General features: G+C 48.5%; 1 protein-coding gene across 7 annotated transcripts in view; it reads left to right on the forward strand.

Moving 5' to 3' along the window:
* The window catches only part of DYSF (dysferlin), a 188,605-nt gene that overhangs the window by 63,930 nt on the left and 103,114 nt on the right, over positions 1-21,561 (forward strand). For all 7 annotated transcript variants that reach the window (XM_081876592.1, XM_081876594.1, XM_081876596.1 and 4 more), the window contains 8 exons: positions 2,327-2,519; positions 3,160-3,315; positions 4,436-4,567; positions 5,529-5,695; positions 6,670-6,784; positions 7,510-7,615; positions 8,606-8,748; positions 13,368-13,541. In XM_081876592.1, coding sequence (XP_081732718.1) covers positions 2,327-2,519; positions 3,160-3,315; positions 4,436-4,567; positions 5,529-5,695; positions 6,670-6,784; positions 7,510-7,615; positions 8,606-8,748; positions 13,368-13,541 — 1,186 coding nt within the window. The remainder of the gene's footprint in view (positions 1-2,326; positions 2,520-3,159; positions 3,316-4,435; positions 4,568-5,528; positions 5,696-6,669; positions 6,785-7,509; positions 7,616-8,605; positions 8,749-13,367; positions 13,542-21,561) is intronic.

A 21,561-nucleotide genomic window follows, 5' to 3' on the forward strand; every position in this document is an offset into this window, starting at 1 on the left:
TGCGCTGCTCTGGTTCGCCAGAAGCAGCTTAGTCATGCTGGTCACATGACCCGGAAGCTCTACGCCGGCTCCCTCGGCCTATAAAGCGAGATGAGCGCTGCAACTCCAGAGTCGTCTGCGACTGGACCTAATGGTCAGGGGTCCCTTTACCTTTACCTATAGTCCGGGATAAGAAGTCCTTTGGTTTTAATTGGACCTGTATCGCCTGAACGCCAGCTTCCGGGTTAGGGTGGGATATTTCATTTTTAAAAATCTGTATCATGTTGTTATATGTTGACAGAATTTAATTTGAAAAAAGAACCTGTGGCCTTATCAGTCTGAATATGTCTGATCTTGGAAGCTAATCAGAGTTAGGGTTGGTTAGTACTTGGATAGGAGCCAACTCGGAATACCAGAGGCCGTAGGTTCAAATTTTTTTTTTTTTTTTTAAAAAGACAATGAGCCTATGCACATTTACTCGGGAGCAGGGCTGGGGTTTCTGACAGGCATCTGAACAGGATGCTAGGTTAGATGGGTCCCTTTGGACTGATCCAGTTCCAATGCCTTTGTTGTGTTTACCTTCTCGAACCCAAGAAGTTGATGGGAATAGAACTGTCCTTTGAAATTCACGTGTAATGGTTCTAAGGGGGTTGCTTGTGCGTAAGTTGCCGCCACTCCTGGCTAGGTTGCCTGGTTGAACCCTTTCTCTCTGGACAGCCTTGCACTCGTGGCTGTCTCAGTCGCTGGCAGAATCCGTCAGTGGGCGTTTCTTAAACTTCTTCCAGCAAAGAAGTTCTTTGATGCCTAGTCTCCTCCTACTCTCCCTGCGCGGAAGTCTTCTGCGCAGGGAGGGTGTGGGCAGCGGAGGACCCGTGCTCTCCCCGCTGGTCTCCGGAGTCCTGGAGTCCTGGAGCCTTCTCTCCGATTCCCCCATCTGCCCCCCTTCACCCCTGGTGTTACGCTGATTTCCTTCCCCAGCAGATGGGCTGCCTCTCTCCCTGCTGGGACCCTCTCCGGCATCGCTCTGGAGCCTTCCCTCTGCCTTGGTCTCTGATGGCAGTTCCCTGACATCACACTTCTCCAAATTTTGTGGTAAAGGAAAGGGTGTCTTTAGGCGCATGCAAAGTGCATTTCCAATGGAGGGCAAAGAAAGGAAGGTATCAGGTAGAGGCATGAAGGGTGGAAAGATTTCAGATTTGTTCAGGAAGGCAACCGATTCTGCTTTTCAAAAAGAAATGCTGGCAAGATGCTTGTAGTCCACCTTTCCAAGCAAAGCTTCTGAAAGTTTCCAGCTTATATGATTAAAACATCACAATGCAATTCAGAATAATAAGTATCTCAGCACTAAAAGCAAGCTAAATTAATACCCCCCCCCAAGATGCTGGGAATTGAACCTGGAACCTTGTGCTTGCAAGGCAGATGTTCTGCTACAGAGCTATGGCAGGGAGGAGCACCAACCTATTGCAGATATTAATATTGCACAGTTCCAAGCAATTGGATGCATAAAAATGGACTCCTTTTGGAAATACAAATTGTCCAGACCCAGAAATATGATGCAAAGATTTACTAACTAAAACTTCTCCCAAACAGGTACAAAACCAAATCAATGGTACATCCAAATGATTCCATGCTTTGCATCTTCCATGCTCAGCATCTTCTTTAGATATATAATATAATTCTAAACAGTCAAAAGTCTCTTTCCTTACAGCCTCCATCTGCCTGCATTCTAGCCTGAGGCTGTTTCTCCTCAAGAGGCATCATTAGCACATCCTTCTTTGACTTTGCCCAGGAATAAAAGACCAAGACAACTCCCTTCAAAATGGAGATTTGCAATAGAATACCTTGATTGTATGATCTAAGGTTAAACACTCACATGTAAACTAGCAGAAAACGCTAACAGTTAATTATTTTTATTTTTTAATATATTTTTATTAGTTTTCAGATTTTTACAAATCCGTCCAAATTACTTTGAGTTATTGAGTTAATTATTAGCCTGCTAAACACCCAGTGAGTTTTCGTATACCTCAGGGGAATTTTCCAATGTCAAACCTTTCAACAATGCACATGCTGGCATTCTCTTTATAGATCTATCATTTTTATTAGATCTCCAAAAATATTGCCAAACATTTATCATCATATACACAATTTTCTTCTTCACTTCCTGCCCCCCATTTCCTGATGTTTGCTTTTGTACTTCTTTTTGCTAGGTGTTTTAAGCACATATAGAAACTCTGCATTTTAGTATGCAATTAAACGGTTATCCTTAACATATCCTCTCTGGGGATATCGGGAGGTCCTTCTCGGCAAACCCTTGGGGTGATTCCCTCCTGCTCTTTGCCCTCCACAGCCAGCCGCTGGTGGACGTCACCCAGAAGCCAACTAGCACCCATCTAGACAAGTTCCTGTATCGCTTCCGCAGCACCAATCTCAACCAGATTGTCGAGGCAGCTCTGAGGTTGAAGCATGAAGACTCTGACCTTCAGATGGTGCTGGACCAGGCGGAAGACTGGCTCTGCAGGCTGAAATCCATGGCGGAGGAGGTGAGGGCCTTGCCCCACATTCGTTCATTTTGTAAATTTGCACATCACTTGCTTCTATAAAAAGAACCCTCAAAGTGGTTTGCGAAAAAGATAAAACAAGAGGAATAGTTAACAATAATCGAAGGCTTTCGAAAAGTTAAAATAACTTTTGGATAGTTGAAACCAGTTTTCTAAACATCTGGGCAGGGCCGGATTGAGGTTTGATGAGGCCCTAAGCTACTGAAGGTAATGGGGCCTTTTATATGTCCAGCTGTCCTTTGTCAACAACAAATTGTCGCTGTTTTTTGTGTTGAATATATGCTATATAGTAATTTATGGACTCAATAGGTATCTAAAGCCATTTGCACATGTTGCCCTGCAACCAGTCCATGCAGAATGTAGTCACCCTCTTTGCCGCCTGGCTTTTCTCACGAGTAGGGTTGCCATACATTATTCAATTTTCCCGGACATATCTGGAATACTGTGGTTGACAGCAGTGTCTGGGTGAAAATCGAGGAAATGTCTGGGAAATTCCGGGCGTATGGCAGCCCGTGTGAGTGCCATTTTTTTTGCTATTTCGCCATAAAAATAGCTTTAAAATGCCTTTTTCGTGATCTTGTCCTAAAAGCTCAACAGCTTTGCCCCCAAACCTCTCTTCCAGCCTCAGAACAGCCTGCCGGACGTGGTCATCTGGATGCTGCAGGGCGACCGGCGTGTAGCTTACGCCCGGGTGCCAGCCCACGAGGTCCTCTTTTCCCGGAGCGGGGCCAGTTGCTGCGGCAAAAACTGCGGGAAGCTCCAGACTATTTTCTTGAAGGTAGGCTCCGTCGGCGCCAAAATGTCTTTAAAGAAAAAGAAAAGAAAATCAATTCCTTTTGTGAAATGTTTAGTGCGCCGGATTGCAGAAACGACCTTGATGCGGTTTTGCAAAGAGAGAAAACTGTAAAATGGGTGGGATAAATACACTTGTTGTTGTTGTTTAGTCGTTTAGTCGTGTCCAACTCTTCGTGACCCCCTGGACCAGAGCACGCCAGGCCCTCCTGTCTTCCACTGCCTCCCGCAGTTTGGTCAAACTCATGCTGGTAGCTTCGAGAACATTGTCCCACCATCTCGTCCTCTGTCGTCCCCTTCTCCTTGTGCCCTCCATCTTTCCCAGCATCAGGGTCTTTTCCAGGGAGTCTTCTCTTCTTATGAGGTGGCCAAAGTCTTGGAGCCTCAGCTTCAGGATCTGTCCTTCCAGTGAGCACTCAGGGCTAATTTCCTTAAGAATGGATAGGTTTGATCTTCTTGCAGTCCATGGGACTCTCAAGAGTCTCCTCCAGCACCAGAATTCAAAAGCATCCATTCTTCTGCGATCAGCCTTCTTTATGGTCCAGCTCTCACTTCCATACATCACTACTGGGAAAACCATGGCTTTAACTATACGGACCTTTGTTGGCAAGGTGATGTCTCTGCTTTTTAAGATGCTGTCTAGGTTTGTCATTGCTTTTCTCCCAAGAAGCAGGCGTCTTTTAATTTTGTGACTGCTGTCACCATCTGCAGTGATCATGGAGCCCAAGAAATCAAAATCTCTCACTGCCTCCATTTCTTCCCCTTCTATTTGCCAGGAGGTGATGGGCCCAGTGGCCATGATCTTTGTTTTTTTGATGTTGAGCTTCAGACCATATTTTGCACTCTCCTTTTTCACAGCTGGTGCCCCAAAGAGTACCTATGTAGATATCAACCAGCAGGGAGTTCCCAAGTTTAGGCACCACCAAACGAAATGATTGGGTTCTTACAAAGGCAGAGTGGCTGTTCCTTGGCACCCCAAAATAGGGATGGGATGAGACTTGTGGTGGGGGGCGGAGTGGGGCTTTTGGCAAGAGCTGTGATCCAGCCGTCGCCTGGAAGGCAGAGGGATGCTGGATTTTGACGACTTCTTCTCGGTTTTGTCTCAGTGTCCTCAAGGAGAGGTGATGGGGCCCAGGATCCCGGCCCAGATCCGGGTGCAACTGTGGCTGGGGCTGGCTGTGGACGAGAAGGAATTCAACAAGTCAGCTGAGGGGAGGCTCTCGGTCTTCGCTGAAACGGTGAGCCAAATCCTCTTTGGGTTGAGCTAGGCTTGGACTGCGTGGAGTCATAGAATGGCAGAGCTGGAAGGGAATCACAAACCCTCCAAGCACCCCTATTTTCCAGTGACAGCCCTGGATTTACAGAATCCATCCTGGTTTCTGATTTGATTCTGGAATGTCCTGCTTTTCCTTAGTACATCCCTATATTCATCAGAGAAATGTTGGAGGGTCTGGAGTCATGCGACCCCCGAGCCAAGGAGATAAGGAACTAGACAACCTTTACAAGACACCTGAAGGCAGCCCTTTGCGTGGCGAGTTCCCGCCCCCCCCCCCAGTGGAAATAAAGACACATAAGGCCACAACTTTATTGGTTACAGGTGATGAGTGGTATTGGCTTGGGCATTGGTCCTAACTGACTATATCTGACTTCAGCCCGTCCACCTGAAGTCCGGGAAGGATTAACCACCAGTAGGGGGAGTCCTGCTGATGCACATCAACTAGGAAATCCCCTGGGGTCACCGCTCGGGGCCCTCACCCCCATAGGCTTTGGACAGGGCCCCTGGAATCCTTTATCGGACTACCCTTCAATGTGTGAGGCAGGTGATGGCGCTTCCTCCCCTCTTCTAACTACAGAGCAATACCAATGCCTAACCGCCAATACCAAGAAAGTTGTAATGATTTGCCAAGAGGTAGGCGAAAACCAAGTGGCTGGTGCCAATTTGCCAAGTTGAAAAATTCCTACCAGGCCCCTCAATGGCGACCAACTAAGATCCATAGCAAGGTCAAGGAATGAAAACCTTAAAGGGCGGGAGGGTGGGAAACAGGAACAGCTGGTGGGTGGCAAAAGTGGGAGTGTTTCACAGGGTTTCCTGTGTGTGTGTGTGTCAGGGTCTGTCCTCTTTGGGGATTGCCTCACCCTTTTCCTTGCTTCTTCTCCATTAAAACATTCCCCCTTTCTCCTTTCTCTTTCCTGTCTCAGTATGAAAACCAGACCAAGCTGGCCTTGGTTGGGAACTGGGGTACCACCGGCCTGACCTACCCCAAGTACTCGGATGTCACCGGGAAGATTAAGCTGCCAAAGGACAGCTTCAGACCCTCCACTGGCTGGGCCTGGGCTGGAGACTGGTTCGTCAGCCCTGAGAAGACGTGAGTACAAAGAATTGGGGTTGTCAAGTTGGAAGGGACCCCCGAGGCTCATCTAGTCCCCCCCCCACAATGCAGGAATCTCAGCTAAAGCATCCCTGACAGATGGCCACCCAGATGGCTTAAAAACCTCCAAGGAAGGCGAGGTCACTTGCAAGGGAGACTGAATGAATTTTATTATTTCGGTCACAGACCAGTTCCAGCCCACATACAATATCAAGGAAGTCATAAAACACGATAGGGATACATTTGAATTTGCAATTAGGTATAGCAGGGACACTACAGATATAGCAACAGTTAAATATATACATAAATTAAAACTTAGTCACTAACGTATAACCTAAAATTATCATTTAAAACCTTAATTGTTATGATAGCACAGCTTGTTCCCGAAGTTTTATGGCAAATGCACAGAATTTGGCTACCCTTAACGTGATCTCAGGATCCTTGTCCTCTACCAGGGATTTTAGACATTGAACTTCGGATTCATCTGGAGATTTTTGCATAGCAGGGGTAATAAATACCAAGCGTATATCCCCGTAGAAACGGCAGCGTAACAAGGCATGAGAGACAGTTTCTACCTCCATCAAGCCGCAGGGACAGACTTGTTCCGCGTATGGTTTACCCTCAAATCTGCCCTAGCAAGGGAGACTGTTCCGTTGTCGAAGAGCTCCTTAAAGTTCTTCTTGATGTTGAGTCAGAATCTCTTTTCTTGTTGTTTGAAGCCATGGGTTCGAGTCCTACGCTCCGGAGCAGGAGAAAACAAGCTTGTTCCCTCTTCTGTTCAATGGCCCTTGAGATACGATAGTTTGAGAATTATCAGCTGTTCGGCCCTCTGCTGCTCTTGCTTAGCGCCAGTGGAATTTCCCAATGGTACCCCGCTAGCAATACACATATGTAGCTATTTTTGGTGTCAATGCACAGCGAAACAATGATACTTACCACTCCCCGTCGTCTCTCCATCCCACCCAACACAGGCTGCTGTACGATGTGGATGCTGGGCACATGAGCTTCGTGGAGGAAGTCTTCGAGAATCAAGTGCGCCTTCCGGGCGGTCAGTGGATCCACATGGCAGAGGCCTACACCGACGTGGTGAGAAACCCCCTCTTGGGATGCTTCCGTAGAAACTGGCTCCGTTGTGTGGGAATGTTCAGGGATGCAGGAGAGGATATATGGTTTTGATTATATCCTTTTCCAACTTGTGCTAACAACTTCACAATTTAGCAGAGTAACATTCCCCCTTTTAAACTTGCAGCGGATGCGTTTGCTCAGGCTCGCAAAAGGCTCTATAATAACTGTTCTGGTATTTTCCCCTTATTCCCTCATAAAAGATAAGACACGACACAGTCTCCTATAAAAGTATAAAAAGGTTTACTCACACATCATTCTGTTCACAATAGGATCCCAGAAGGCAGACTTATCTTAGAAAAGTAACATATATCTCATAAGAAGTCAGTCCCTTTGTCCTCTCTTGGAGGGCATCTATGGCTAAGCAGATGTTGCTTCTTCGATGCATGTAGTCACAGAGAGAGAGATGGCTGCTCTGCTCTGTACTTTTGTCGTTACCTGCACAGGTGAGGCCACGCCCACCTCTAGTCACATGCAGAGGAAGTCTGTTCCAGCCCAAAAGGAAACAGGAAGTTTACCTGCTGGCTGGAGAAACATTCCTCCCCATGTGTAAACATGTTCACTCTAGGAAAGTTGTACTTGACTGCTCCTGTGTTTCACATCCCACATGTTGGTTTAGGGGAGATTTCCACGATCGCCACCCTTTGGAAAAAGACTGGGTTTCACAGGCTCCCTCTCTTCTTTTCCAGAACGGGGAGAAAGTCCTGTCTAAGGATGAGATCGAATGTCCGTTGGGATGGAAATGGGAAGACGTGGAATGGGACACAGATCTCAACAGAGCAGTCGATGAGAGAGGTATTTTGGAGGGGGGGGGAATCCCTGTTTCCTTTAAATCTCCTTTCCTCTGTCCTCCATGGCAATCGTCCCTTGGTGGGCAAAACCTCCTCTTGGATATTCAATCTTCCTGGGGTTTGGTTGTCCTCAAGTCAGCAGACTCATCTGGTGGGCTTTGGCCTGTGCAGATGTTCCAAGCGCAGTTCCACATGCTAAACCTTTTGAAATCTGACCGGTTGGATCCCTTTTTCCAAGATACTGCCCCCGTGTTTTCGCCCCATGGGATTGCCAAGTGCGAAACGGTCCCCTTTGCCTGCTTAAGAGGTCAGGTGTTCCTTCTGTCCACTTCCATGCCCCCTTTTATGTCTTTTTTTTAAAATAAAAAAATTAAATGTTTACATTTTTTATTTAAGCATATTTACAAACAAACAAACAAACAAACAAACAAGGTACACACACTTAACTCCGAAAACCGAAGAGAGTAAAGGGAAAGGGTAAGAAAGAAAAAAGGATGACGTACCACACCCATTTGACTCCCATCCACCAGCACTTGTCATCTTTGAGTTATTTAAGTTCTTATTTACACTGCATATCATTTATCGTTGTAATTACTTCTTTTATGGTACTGTTATGGTATAACATCAAGTTACCTTACAAGCTTAGTCTAAACATATCAGCATGTTATCTTTAGAACAGTGTTTGTTCATATATTCTTCGAACCATAACCATTGCACCCTTAATTTCTGGTGTGTTTGATATCTTATTACTGCAGTGAATAGGTATGTGATTTCCTTTCCAGTTCTTTCCAAGGAGTATTCTGGCTGCTGCGATTGCAAATAGGAATAGTTTTCTCTTATCTTGTGGTACCTCCTTTCCAACTCTGCTCAGCAAGAATTGTCTTGGGTTTCCCCCCTAGAGATATTCTGAGCATCTTTTTTAATTCTTCAGGCATGCAGCTCCAATTTTTTTTTTTTTTACTTTTTCGCATCCCTTATCTGTCTTGTCTCCAAGGGTGGGAATACGGCTTGACCATCCCGCCAGACCACAGGCCGAAGTCCTGGGTGCCGGCAGAGAAAATGTACCACACGAACCGGCGCAGGCGATGGGTGAGGCTTCGCAGGAGGGACCTGGCGCAGAGAGAAGCTGTGAAGAAGGTACACCTTTTTTGCGGGGGTGAGGTTGTGGGTGCAAGAAAAGGGAGAGCATGCCAAGCCAAGCGAACTGCCTCGCCAGAGTGGTGTATGCTCTGGTTATCTCCCGCTTGGACTACTGCAATGCGCTCTACGTGGGGCTACCGTTGAAGGTGACCCGGAAACTACAACTAATCCAGCATGTGGCAGCCAGACTTGGGGACTGGGAGCGGCCGCCGAGACCACATAACACCGGTCTTGAAAGACCTACATTGGCTCCCAGTATGTCTCCAGGCACAATTCAAAGTGTTGGTGCTGACCTTGAAAGCCCTAAACAGCCTTGGCCCAGTATACCTGAAGGAGCATCTCCACCCCCATCGTTCTGCCCGGACGCTGAGGTCCAGCTCCGAGGGCCTTCTGGCAGTTCCCTCACTGCAAGAAATGAGGTTACAGGGAACCAGGCAGAGGGCCTTCTTGGTGGTGGCGCCCTCCATGTGGAATGCCCTCCCACCAGATGTCAAAGAGATAAACAACTACCTGACATTTAGAAGACATCTGAAGGCAGCCCTTTTTAGGAAAGTTTTTAATGTGTGACATTTTAATGTATTTTTAATCTTTGTTGGAAGCCACCCAGAGTGGCTGGGGAAACCCAGCCAGATGGGTGGGGTACAAATAATAAATTATTATTATTATTATTATTATTATTATTATTATTATTATTATTATTATAGAATCATAGAATGGTAGAGTCGGAAGGGACCCCAAAGGCCATTTAGGCCAACCCCTTGCGATGCAGGAATCTCAACCAGATCACCCACGACAGGCGGCCACACAACCTCTGCTTAAAAAACCTCTCTTGGTTGCTGGACAATGTCAGCACTGACAGACAGAAAGCAATGGCCCTCCAGGATTTCAGACAGAACATTCCCTTTCTTCTCTTCTCATTTCTTTTTGGTAAATTTATTTTTTTTGGTTTTTCAAATTAAAATTTTCCAATAACATATCAACATACAATATACCGTATTTTTCGCTCTATAGGACGCACTTTCCCCCCTCCAAAATGAAGGGGAAATGTGTTTGCGTCCTATGGGGCGAATGCAGGCTTTCGCTGAAGCCTGGAGAGCGAGAGGGGTTGGTACGCACCGACCCCTCTCGCTCTCCAGGCTTCAGGCAGCTATCCGCAAGCCTTCGGAGCGCGGCGGGAGTTTCCGCCGGGCTCCGAAGGCTTGTGGATAGCAGCCTGTTCTGGGGGCTGGGGTATCTCAGTATTATGGCAAGCAGGGCGGGTCCCCCCCCCTTGATTTTCACTTTGGGAAATATGGCAACCCCTACTGACAACTCCCGACATCTCTAGCTAGCAGGACCAGCGGTCAGGGATGATGGGAGTTGTAGTCCAACGACATTTGGGGACCCAGAGTCGAGAAGGACTCTCTAGCACTGCCTGACTCCTAGGAGAAATAAAAATATATATTAAAAAATTGGCCAGTAGCACCTTAGAGACCAACTCAGTTTGTTCTGGGTCTAAGCTTTCGTGTGCATGCACACTTCTTCAGATATACGGAAACACAAGTCACCAGACTTATATATAGTGGGAGGGTGAGGTGGGGTTTTTATCAGGAGGGTAGTAGGAGATGGGTGATTGAGAGCCAGTGTGGTGTAGTGGTTAAGAGCGGTAGTCTCGTAATCTGGGGAACCGGGTTCGCGTCTCCGCTCCTCCACATGCAGCTGCTGGGTGACCTTGGGCCAGTCACACTTCTTTGAAGTCTCTCAGCCCCACTCACCTCACAGAGTGTTTGTTGTGGGGGAGGAAGGGAAAGGAGATTGTTAGCCGCTTTGAGACTCCTTAAAGGGAGTGAAAGGCGGGATATCAAATCCAAACTCTTCTTCTTCTTCTTCTGACTCAATGGGTATTCTTAATGGAGAAATCTGAGGGCTCCCTTGGATAAAAACCAAGGACACCAGCCAGGAATACCAGAGCAAAACAGCAGCCAGTCGGCTTGGTCTTGATTGAAGACTGTCGCAACAGGACTCCCACCTGCCACCAGGTGAAACAGGATGGAAGCCCGGAACAAAAGAGCCCCCAAACTTTTATTAGCTGCTAATCCCTATGTTACACCCCCCAAAACTACATCACGGTTACATCATGAAAGGGGAGGTCTGGTGGCAGTAATCTGAGCATCCTGGACCCTGCCCCGTGGTTCCCCTTGCCCTCCACCAAACACCCATCAAGTGTAATAAAAGAGATATTCACATTTCCCTGTTTCCCAGCCAAGTTCATCACACCCTTTTGCCTTCATCTGGATTTGCTATTTGTGGGATGGCTGCCTGTCTGGCCCTCAGGTATCAGGATGCCAGGAATTATCACTCAGGCAGAGGGGCTGCTGGGTAGCTGAGCTCACATGTCTATATGAATTTCTGAAGTTTTCCCAGTGAGCCAGAACATAGAGACATTTATCAGTGAATTCTTACATTTGGTATCGTGCAGCAGAGGCCCTTTGAATAGATAGGAAGAAACAAACAAACAAAAAAATTCCTTCCAGTAGCACCTTAAAGACCAACTAAGTTAGTTCTTGGTATGAGCTTTCGTGTGCATGCACACTTCTTCAGATACCATGCACACGAAAGCTCATACCAAGCACACGAAATGCTCATACCAAGAACTAACTTAGTTGGTCTTTAAGGTGCTACTGGAAGGAATTTTTTTATTTTGTTTTGACTATGGCAGACCAACACGGCTACCTATCTGTAACTGGAGATAGGAAGAAACTGTGATGAAGTGTTTTGTGGGGACAAGTCACAAAAGTCACAAAAGTGATTGTGCTGGTTTTGGTAGTGGGCTGCATGTGCATGATATCTGCTGGAGGGGCAACCCCCCCAACCTATACATAAATTCCTGCAACAGTGTGGTAAACCTGTTGATGACTGTTAACGACTGCAATTAGTCCTACAGGAAAAAGCAAGGGACTTTTCCTAGGAGGTGAGGATTGGAGTTAGTTGGACTTCCTTGAGCTCTTCTCTAGGGGTCTCCCTTGCACAGCAAATCCACCGGTGCAGAGGGAAACCCCCAGAAGTTTTATTTGCTGCTTTTAAACCTTTAAATCGAAAGAGACCCATGATGATGGTGGGGAAGAGGGGCTAGGAAGATGCTGCGAGGGGGACCCAGGTGGAGACTCAGCCCTGTGGGATGCATTTTCCTGGTCCGGAGTACCTGGTTTTTTTAAAATCTGAAAGGCCCTCATTCCATGAAAGACTCACAAAGGGCTTATCCGCAGTCACTTTCCCTCTGCCGTTTCCAGGCACACTAAGCACCTGAAAGCTGTGTCTCTGCGCTCCCTTGTTTTTAAGCTAGGGAGCTTTCCTCGCAAAAACTCACTCTTTAAAGTGGAATCGGAGCAAATGGCCGCGGAATACCCCATTTGCTGCTCTTCAGGTTGACAGAGCGGGTTTTTGCAGGGAGATCCCCAGGGCAAAAAGGAAAAACGGGGCGCTCGAGTACGCAGCTTTGAAACAGTCTCAGGCTGGGGTGCCAACTGGAATAAAATGGGGGGGGGGAAGGAGGTAAGCTCCGCCCCACATAATTGATCACAAGACGCAAAACACACACTATTTGAATGGCAAAAAAATTTGGGAGGCACCAGTCCCCTAAAATGTTTTATGGTGGGGGAACGAAGGGACCTGGGACCCTAGGCATTCCACTCTCCCACCACCAATGGCAGGGTTTGTCTCTCCTATGTCAGTTGGCTGAAGAATGGGCTGACTCTGAGGACGTGCACAGACGTGCCGCTGCGGGTTGCGGACGCTGCGGGTTATGAACGTACATCCTGCACGGCTCACATTCACAACCTGAGAGTCCACTGTATATCATTTCCCAGTGAGCTTTAACCTTACTACAAGACCACCACATATGATAATAATAATTTATTTATATCCCACCCTCCTCAGCCGAAGCCGAGCTCAGAGCGGCTAACAACAGTAAAATGATACAACATTCTAAAATCATTTCATTATAAAAACAGTTCAAATCAGATTAATGGCAACCATTGGGCTAGAGTTCTGTGAGGATTACAGAAGGAGGGGGTCAGACTGTGCCTTTGCCTGGTGGAACAGCTCCGTCTTGCAGGCCCTGCAGAAAGATGTCAAGTCCCACAGGGCCCTAGTCTCTTGTGACAGAGCGTTCCACCAGATCGGGACCACGGCCGAAAAAGCCCTGGCTCTGATTGAGGCCAGCCTAACCTCTCTGTAGCCTGGGACCTCCAAGATGTTTTTGTTTGAAGACTGTAAGGTCCTCCATGGGACATACAAGGAGAGGTGGTCCCGTTGGTACAAGGGTCCTAGACCGCATAGGGCTTTAAAGGTTAAAACCAGCACCTTAAATCAGATCCTGTACTCCACCGGGAGCCAGTGCAGCTGGTATAGGACCGGGTGAATGTGATCTCGCAGAGAGGACCCCGTAAGGAGTCTCACCGTGGCATTCTGCACCCGCTGGAGTTTCTGGGTCAGTCTCAAGGGCAGCCCCATGTAGAGCGAGTTACAATAATCCAGTCTGGAGGTGACTGTTGCGTGGATCACAGTGGCTAGGTCAGGGCGAGAGAGGTAAGGAGCCAACACTTAGCTTAGAACCTTATTTCCCCTCTTTCCCACAGTATAAACAGGAGGAGCTGGAAGGTGAAGGCTGGGAATACGCCTCGCTCTTTGGCTGGAAGTTCCACCTGAAGTACTGCAAGACCGACTCCTTCCGCCGCCGGCGCTGGAGACGTCGGATGGAGCCCCTCGAGCAAACGGGCGCCGCGGCCGTCTTTGCCCTAGAAGGGGCCCTGGTAGGTTCCCCATATTCTTCCTTTTAGGGTGGGGGGCTCTGCGCTGCCTGTTCAGCTGTGAGTCGGCAGAATGGGGTCCGTGAGGAGCAGGGCTTGCACCACCACCACCAACTGCCACTGCGCCCTGACCCCAACCCCAGCGGTGCACAACCCCCCGCTCATGTCTCCAAAGTCAAGACCCTTGAGGGAATACCGTATTTTTCACTCTATAAGGCACACTTTCCCCCTCCTAAAAAGTAAGGGGAAATGTGTGTGCATCTTATGGAGTGAATGCAGGCAGGAGGCTCTGCTCAGCGCTCCCTTTAAAGAGCTGCGTGGAGCGTGTGTGCGGCTCTTGGGGGCTTTTCCCCCGAGGAGGGAGAAGGCCAGCCCTATAAGCCAGGACAGCAAGCGGGATCACTGCGTAGTGATCCCTCTTGCTGTCCTGGCTTCACCACGCGCAGCCTCTCCCGGGCAGCGGGAGCCTTCATCCCACAGCCTTGAAGAGGCTTTGCGCCGCTATCCCGGAAGCCAGATCCCTCTTGCTGTTCTGGTTTCTGGGATTCAGAATATTTTTTTTCTTGTTTTCCTCCTCCCAAAACTAGATGCGTCTTATGGTCTGGTGCGTCTTATAGAGTGAAAAATACGGTATGCGCTTGCAGGCCAGGAAGATGTTTTAGGCCTGTGAGGCTGTGGCTGTGCTCAGCTGCCTTCAGATGGGGGCTGACAATTGGCACAACATTTGATGATCTCCTTCTACCGGTCCACAATAGAAAGTGTCCTTTCCTACTGCATCACGGTGTGGTACGCTGGTTTGACATCATCTGATAGGAAGTGCCTACAGAGGGTGGTGAATACAGCACAAGATATTATGGGCTGTCCCATGAATCCACTGGATGAAATAGCAGAAGAACGTAGAGAGCCAGTGTGGTGTGGTGGTTAAGAGCGGTAGTCTCATAATCTGGGGAACCGGGTTCGCTTCCCCGCTCCTCCACCTGCAGCTGCTAGGTAACCTTGGGCCAGTCACACTTCTCTGAAGTCTCTCAGCCCCACTCACCTCACAGAGGGTTTGTTGTGGGACAGGAAGGGAAAGGAGAATGTTAGCCGCTTTGAGACTCCTTAAAAGGGAGTGAAAGGCGGGATATCAAATCCAAACTCTTCTTCTTCTTCTTCTTCTGCCTCAGGAAAGTGAGGAAAATCCTCAGGGATGATTCACACCCTGGCTGGCACTTTCTTGATCTCTTGCCCTGAAAGTGAAAGGGCCAATGTCCTAGTGCTGTTATTCAGATCTACGATGTGCCCCCATTTGGAACAGGGTGTGCTGTGTTCTGGTCACCTTGCCTCCAAAAGGATCTTGTTGAGTTGGAAAAGTCTCACAAGCAGAAAGCCAAAATAAGAGGGACGTCCCATTCCATCATGAAAATTTTACTCTTTATACACCACCCAGCCCGACTGGGTTGCCCCAGCCACACTGGGCAGCTACCAACACACAGAAAAAACATAATAAAACATTAACTTCCCTCTACAGGATTGCCTTCAGATGGCTCAGGGGTGGGATAACTCCATACCCTTCAACATATATCCAGCAAAAATAGGGACATCCTAAGGAAAAGTGGGACATTTCAGGATCAAATCTGGAGGGAGTGATGCTTCTGAATGGTGGTTGCTAGAAACTGAAGGAAGGGACAGTGTTACTGGGTTCAGATACTGCTTGCTGGTCTCCCCAAACGGGCCTCTGATTGGCCTCTTTTGGTGGACCTTGGGGTCTCAAACTTCAGAGATGCCCCGTGCGATGTTAAAATTTGGTGCCGCCCCCTCACCTTTCATTCTGCTTCAACCAGAGGCAGGGCCTTTTCAACACTGGCCCCGACTTGGTGGAACGCTCTGTTTCATGAGACCAGGGCCTTGCGGGATTTGATTTCTTTCCGCAGGGCCTGCAAGACAGAGTTGTTCCGCCTGGCCTTTGGCTTGGAATCCACTTGATCCCCTCCCCCTCTTTCCTTTTTCCTTTCTCCTTCTGTGATGGAACTCCTACTTGGGGACTTCCCTGGCTTTTTTCTGGCCCACGTAGGACCAGTCTGGATAGTTGGCCTTGGTGAAGACTTGACGTTTTTATCCCCCAAAAAGTTTTTGATTTGAGTTTCCACTGAAAGGAGGCTACATTTTTATGTTTAAATGTTTTAATGTTGTATTTTAATCTTGTTTTTTAAGTTGTATTTCGATCAATTGTTTTATATCAGGTGTTAGCCACCCTGAGCCTAGTCTTGGCTGGGGAGGGCGGGGTATAAAAAATATATATTATTATTATTATGGCACCCCCAATGCTCTGTGTCCCGTGCAACCAAACCTCTCACTCCCCCCCAAATCCTCCTTCTGGCTGGACCAGATGGCCCCCCTCTGGCCTGATCCAGCAGACTCTTCTGAGGTCCTTATGGAATTAACCTCTGGCAGACCACTGGGCCGACCTGGCCCCCTCCAACTAGCTCAAACTACAACTCCCACCAGCGCCGCCTAGGAATCGTAGTGCCGCACAGTCTGACTGTAGTGGTTTGGCCTGGGCTCTGCTGGGCTGCACTTTGGCTTTGGCCCACGAGGTGCCGGGTTCGAGGCCTGTGTCCTTCTGCAGCTGTCCCCGCTTGCAATGATCTCATCCCAGGGAGTCACAGACACCTGTCCAGGGGTGTGTTCCTAGCTGCTTTAAAGGCTGCCGAAATCAAGGCCGCTGTTCGCCTGCCTGGCTGGAAGCCTTGCTGTCAACCTCTCCCCCAAAGCTGCCCCTCACCGGCTCCCCCTTCCCACATTTATTTTCTTAACTAATATGCTGGCTTTCTTAAGACATTGGATTTCATAATCTCTTGGCTTTTCAAGGAGCTAATGGGAACCAAAGAACTCCCAGCACAAAGACGCTATTATATTTCCCCCTCCCTCTGCCCTAGGATTTTCCTTATTTTTTGCTACATTTCGTCCTTTCCTTCTTTCTTGACATTTGGAGTATGTTTTAAACAAGTTAATATATAAAATGTAGTCATGTGGTTTTTTTTTTTAAAGGGTGTTTTTTTCCTCCTTTTCCCCCTCTTTGGTATATTCTTATTCGCTTTGAGAACTGGCCAAGTTTCCTTTGCCATATAACTGTGACTGCACACTCCGTATCCCTCAAAATGTGGTTCTGAAGGAGGTGGGCTTCATGGCCTCTGCCTGCCCCACAAGATGCCCTCTGGGAAGTCTAATCTGGTGCAGAGATTTCCGTTCTTCTTGCTCTACTTCTTGCCCCTTCTCTTCCTCTTAAGAAGACCCCTGCAGGATCAGGCCAGGGGCCCATCCAGCTCAGGCTCCTGTTCTCACGTTGGCCATGCAGATACAGCAATGGGAAACCGCAAGCAGGAGCACAAGAACACTCTCCGACTCCGTGGAAAACCCAGGTCCCATTTGTTCCAATTCAGTGATAAATAGCGGGTTTTCCCGGGAAAGCAGAGGGGCAAACAAACAAACAAGCAAGGCAACCCAAAACCCACTCAGACAGAGACCTCGAAAGCACTGACCTGTGCCTTGAAAATGTGGCACAAATAGATGAGTCCAGACTCGTCTTTTCTCTAAACTAAAAGCTCCCCAACACTGCAATCTTCTCTCACAGGGTAGCACACCCTCAAAGATTCCCTGTTTTCCAGGGACACCCCTGATTTAGAGAAGCTGTCTCGGTTTCTGCTTTGATGTCCCACTTTTCCTTAAAGGTAAAGGGACCCCTGACCATTAGGTGCAGTCGTGGCCATCTCTGGAGTTGCGGCACTCGTCTCGCTTTATTGGCCGAGGGAGCCGGCGTACAGCTTCCGGGTCATGTGGCCAGCATGACTAAGCCGCTTCTGGCGAACCAGAGCAGCGCACGGAAACACCGTTTACCTTCCTGCCGGAGCGGTACCTATTTATCTACTTGCACTTTGATGTTCTTTTGAACTGCTAGGTTGGGAGGAGCAAGGACCGAGTGACAGGAGCTCACCCCATTACGGGGATTTGAACTGCCGACCTTCCGATTGGCAAGTCCTAGGCTCTGTGGTTTAACCCACAGTGCCACCAGCGTCCCAACTTTTCCGTAGGACATCCATATTTTCATTGGGGAAATGTTGGAGGGCATGGCATTACCTGACCTGTAATCTGAAGGCAATCCTGCAGAGGGAAGTTAATGCTTTATTATATTTTTATACACAGTTGTAGCTTGGAAGTTGAACGGAATCCGTTCCGGAAGTCTGTTCGACTTCCAAAACATTTGGAAACCAAAGCACGGCTTCTGATTGGCTGCAGGAAGCTCCTGTAGCCAATCAGAAGCCGCAGAAGCCCCGTCGGACGTTCAGGTTCCAAAAATAGTTCACAAACCTGAGCATTCACTTCTGGGTTTGCAGTGTTTGGGAACCAAAATATCCGAGTACCAAGGCGTTTGGGATCCAAGGTACGACTGTAGGTTGGAAGCTGCGCAGAGTAAAATTATCATGATGGAATGGGATATCCCTGTTTTCATGGGAGAAATACTTATTTTGGCTTCGTGTTTGTGAGGCTTTTCCAACTCGACAGGACCCTTTCGGAGGCGAGGTAACCAGAACACAGCACCCACTATTCCAAATGGGGGCACCCCGTAGATCTGAACAACAGCATTAGGACGTGGGCTGCTCTCCTCTATTCTCCCCAAACTTGGTGTAAAAGGTTCTCTGCACAGCTTCCGCTGTGCATTTAGGAAACTGGCTGGACTCTGCGCTGCGAGTCGGGTGCTGTCGCTGCCGTGGCCTTGGGGTCCTCCCCATAAACCTTGACCATCACGCAGCCCGCAATCTGGGTGGCGGCAGCCATTGCATTGTGTGGGAAGCCTTTGCCGCGCCAACTAACGGCCGGGGCAACCTGTGTATGTCTTTGTGCATGTGAGACACTCCTGGCTCTCAGCTCCCCAGCAGGAGGTGAACTTTGGAGAGGTTAGGAAATGATGTGGGGGGGGGGGGCTGGAGCGCCGTCTCGTCCGGCTGCCTTTCAAGCGCCGGTTTGAGCCGGGATGTTTTACGGGGGACTTTCAAGCGCGGCAGCCCGGCTCTGGTTTCATGTTCATTAGGCTGTAAACAGAATGGGGCTGCAGCCAGGATTGCTACTGTGAGGGCAGCTGGGGGGCCGAAAAACAGGCTTCTGCAGGGCTCTGGTGGGGGGCCTTTGGAGGGGATAGCACCCCCCCCGCATTTCCCAAGCTCTCCGCCTTGGGAATCCTGGAATAGAGGCTGTGCTCTGTCTTCCAGCCTGTGTGCGTTCATATGTCCGCTGCCCCCCCTGCCAACCTGGCTGCCCCCCACCCCCAGTACCTCCCTCATGGCTCAAATCCTGCTTCCACAGGATTTGAGCCATGGACATGATGCTGAACCCAGTGGGCCACCGACCTGATCCAGCAGTTTCTCCTTACATTCTGCTGCCCCCCCCTTTATCATCCCCTGCCCCCCGACACCCTGGCAGACCCTTGAAGTGTCCCTATTTTCCAGGGAGAGTCCTGGATTTACAGAAGCCGTCCTAGATTCTGATTTGATTCCCAAACACCTCGCTTTTCCTTAGGATGTCCCTATTTTCATTGGAGGGTTATTCAACCCTTGAGCCAAGGAAATAAGTGAACTATACAGTGATACCGCAGGTTAAGTACTTAATTCGTTACGGAGGTCTGTTCTTAACCTGAAACTGTTCTTAACCTGAAGCAACATTTTAGCTAATGGGGCCTCCTCCTGCTGCTGCGCGATTTCTGTTCTCATCCTGAAGCAAAGTTCTTGACCCAAGGTACTATTTCTGGGTTAGCGGAGTTTGTAACCTGAAGCATCTCTAATAAGAAGCGTATGTAACCCGAGGTACCACTGTACAACCTTTAGAAGACATCTGAAGGCCTCCCTGTGCAGGGAAGGTTTTTTTTTTTATGTTTAGCATTTTATTATGTTTTTATATATTTTGGAAGCTGTCCAGAGTGGTTGGGCAAGTCAGATGGTTAGGTATAAATAATGAAATAATAATAATAATAATAATAATAATAATAATAATAATAATAATAATGGAATAAAGGTAAAGGTAAAGGGACCCCTGACCATTAAGTCCAGTCGTGGCTGGCTCTGGGGTTGCGGCGTTCATCTCGCTTTACTGGCCGAGGGAGCTGGTGTACAGCTTCCGGGTCATGTGGCCAGCATGACCAAGCCACTTCTGGCGAACCAGAGCAGCGCACAGAAACGCCGTTTAACTTCCCGCTGGAGAGGTACCTATTTATCTACTTGCACTTTGATGTGCTTTCAAACTGCTAGGTTGGCAGGAGCAGGGACTGAGCAACGGGAGCTCACCCCGTCACGGGGATTCGAACCACCGACCTTCTGATCGGCAAGCCCTACAGTTTAACCCACAGAGCCACCCGCGTCCCTAATGGAATAGGACATCCTTATTTCCAGTGGAGAAAAGTTGGAGGATATTCCCTGGTTGTTCCAGCTCTCCTTTTCCCCACCACAGGAGTTCCTTTAAAAACCCCCAGTGTTCTTTGGTTGGACTCCTTGTTGGGTGAATTAGCTCTGCAGCCACACCAGCCATCTTAATTTCCCCATAGTAGGAACACAACGTACAAGCCTAGAAACAGCTGACCCATCTCCTCCAGCCTCCTGTTCTCACAGGGCCAACCAGATGCCTTCATGAGGAACCCTCAAGCAGGACCCAAGTGCAAGAGCAGCTCTCTCCTGAGATTCAGAAGCATCGCTGCCCCCAATTGTGGTGGCAGCTCATAACTTTCGTGGCTAGTAGCCCATCAGTAGCCCTCTCCCCTTCCAGGAATTTGCCCAATCCTCTTTTTAACGCCATCCAAATTGGTGGTCATCACTGCCTCTAGTGGCAGGGAGTTCCATAGTTTAACTGCCTGAAGAAGGGCTTTCTTTTCTCTGTCCTGAATCTTCCATCTTCATGGGATGTCTGCAAGTCCTAGTGTTGAGAGAAAGGGAGAGAAGCTTTTCTTTCTCTGCTTTCTCTGTACCAGGCATAATTTCATAAACTTCTGTCTTCTTGCCTTTGCTCCAAACTAAAAAGTCCCAATCTTCTAGGAAATTTGCTCCACCCCCCTTGATTAATTTGATCGTCCTTTTCCAACTCTACAGCTCCATCCTTTTTGAGGCGAGGTGACCAAAATGGAATGCAGTTTTCCAAATGTGGTCGCTCCATAGATTTGTATAAGGGCAGGGTGTTATTGGCTCCTCTTACTTTCAAATCCTTTCCAAATGAACCCTGTCATGGAATTCACCTTTTTCACAGCCGCTGAACATTGGGTTAACCCAGGGGTCAGCAAACCTTTTCAGCAGGGGGCCGGTCCACTGTCCCTCAGACCTTGTGGGGGGCCGGACTATATTTTGAAAAAAATAATGAACGAATTCCTATGCCCCACAAATAACCCAGAGGTGCATTTTAAATAAAAGGACACATTCTACTCATGTAAAAACACGCTGATTCCTGGACCGTTCGTGGGCCAGATTTAGAAGGTGATTGGGCCAGATCCAGCCCCCGGGCCTTAGGTTGCCTACGCATGGGTTAACCTCTTCATTCAGGTATATGCTGGGACTCTGAGGTCTGGTTCCTGGTCGGTCCCTGCCAGTTCAGACCCCATGAGCATGGATGTGGCATCGATACTGTTTGCATTCCGACATGCATTCCTTTACACTTGTTGACAGGGAATTGCATTTGCCATTGGATGCCCGATAACTCGCTTTGTGGAGGTCCTTACACAGCTCTTTGCAATCTTCATTCCGTTTTGTTTCAATGACTGTGGTCAATTTAGTGTCGCCAGCAAAATGGGCCACTTCACTGCCCGACGCTCCTTTCTGTCATGGATGCTTTAGTTGAGACTCCTGCATTGCAGGGGGTTGGACTAGATGACCCTTTGGTCCCTTTTGTTGTTGTTGTTTAGTCGTTTAGTCGTATCCGCCTCTTCGTGACCCCATGAACCAGAGCACGCCAGGCACTCCTGTCTTCCACTGCCTCCCGCAGTTTGGTCAAACTCATGCTGGTAGCTTCGAGA

The sequence above is a fragment of the Podarcis erhardii genome, assembly GCF_964252035.2.
Source record: "Podarcis erhardii genome assembly, chromosome: 9".
Classification (NCBI taxonomy): Eukaryota; Metazoa; Chordata; class Lepidosauria; order Squamata; family Lacertidae; genus Podarcis; species Podarcis erhardii.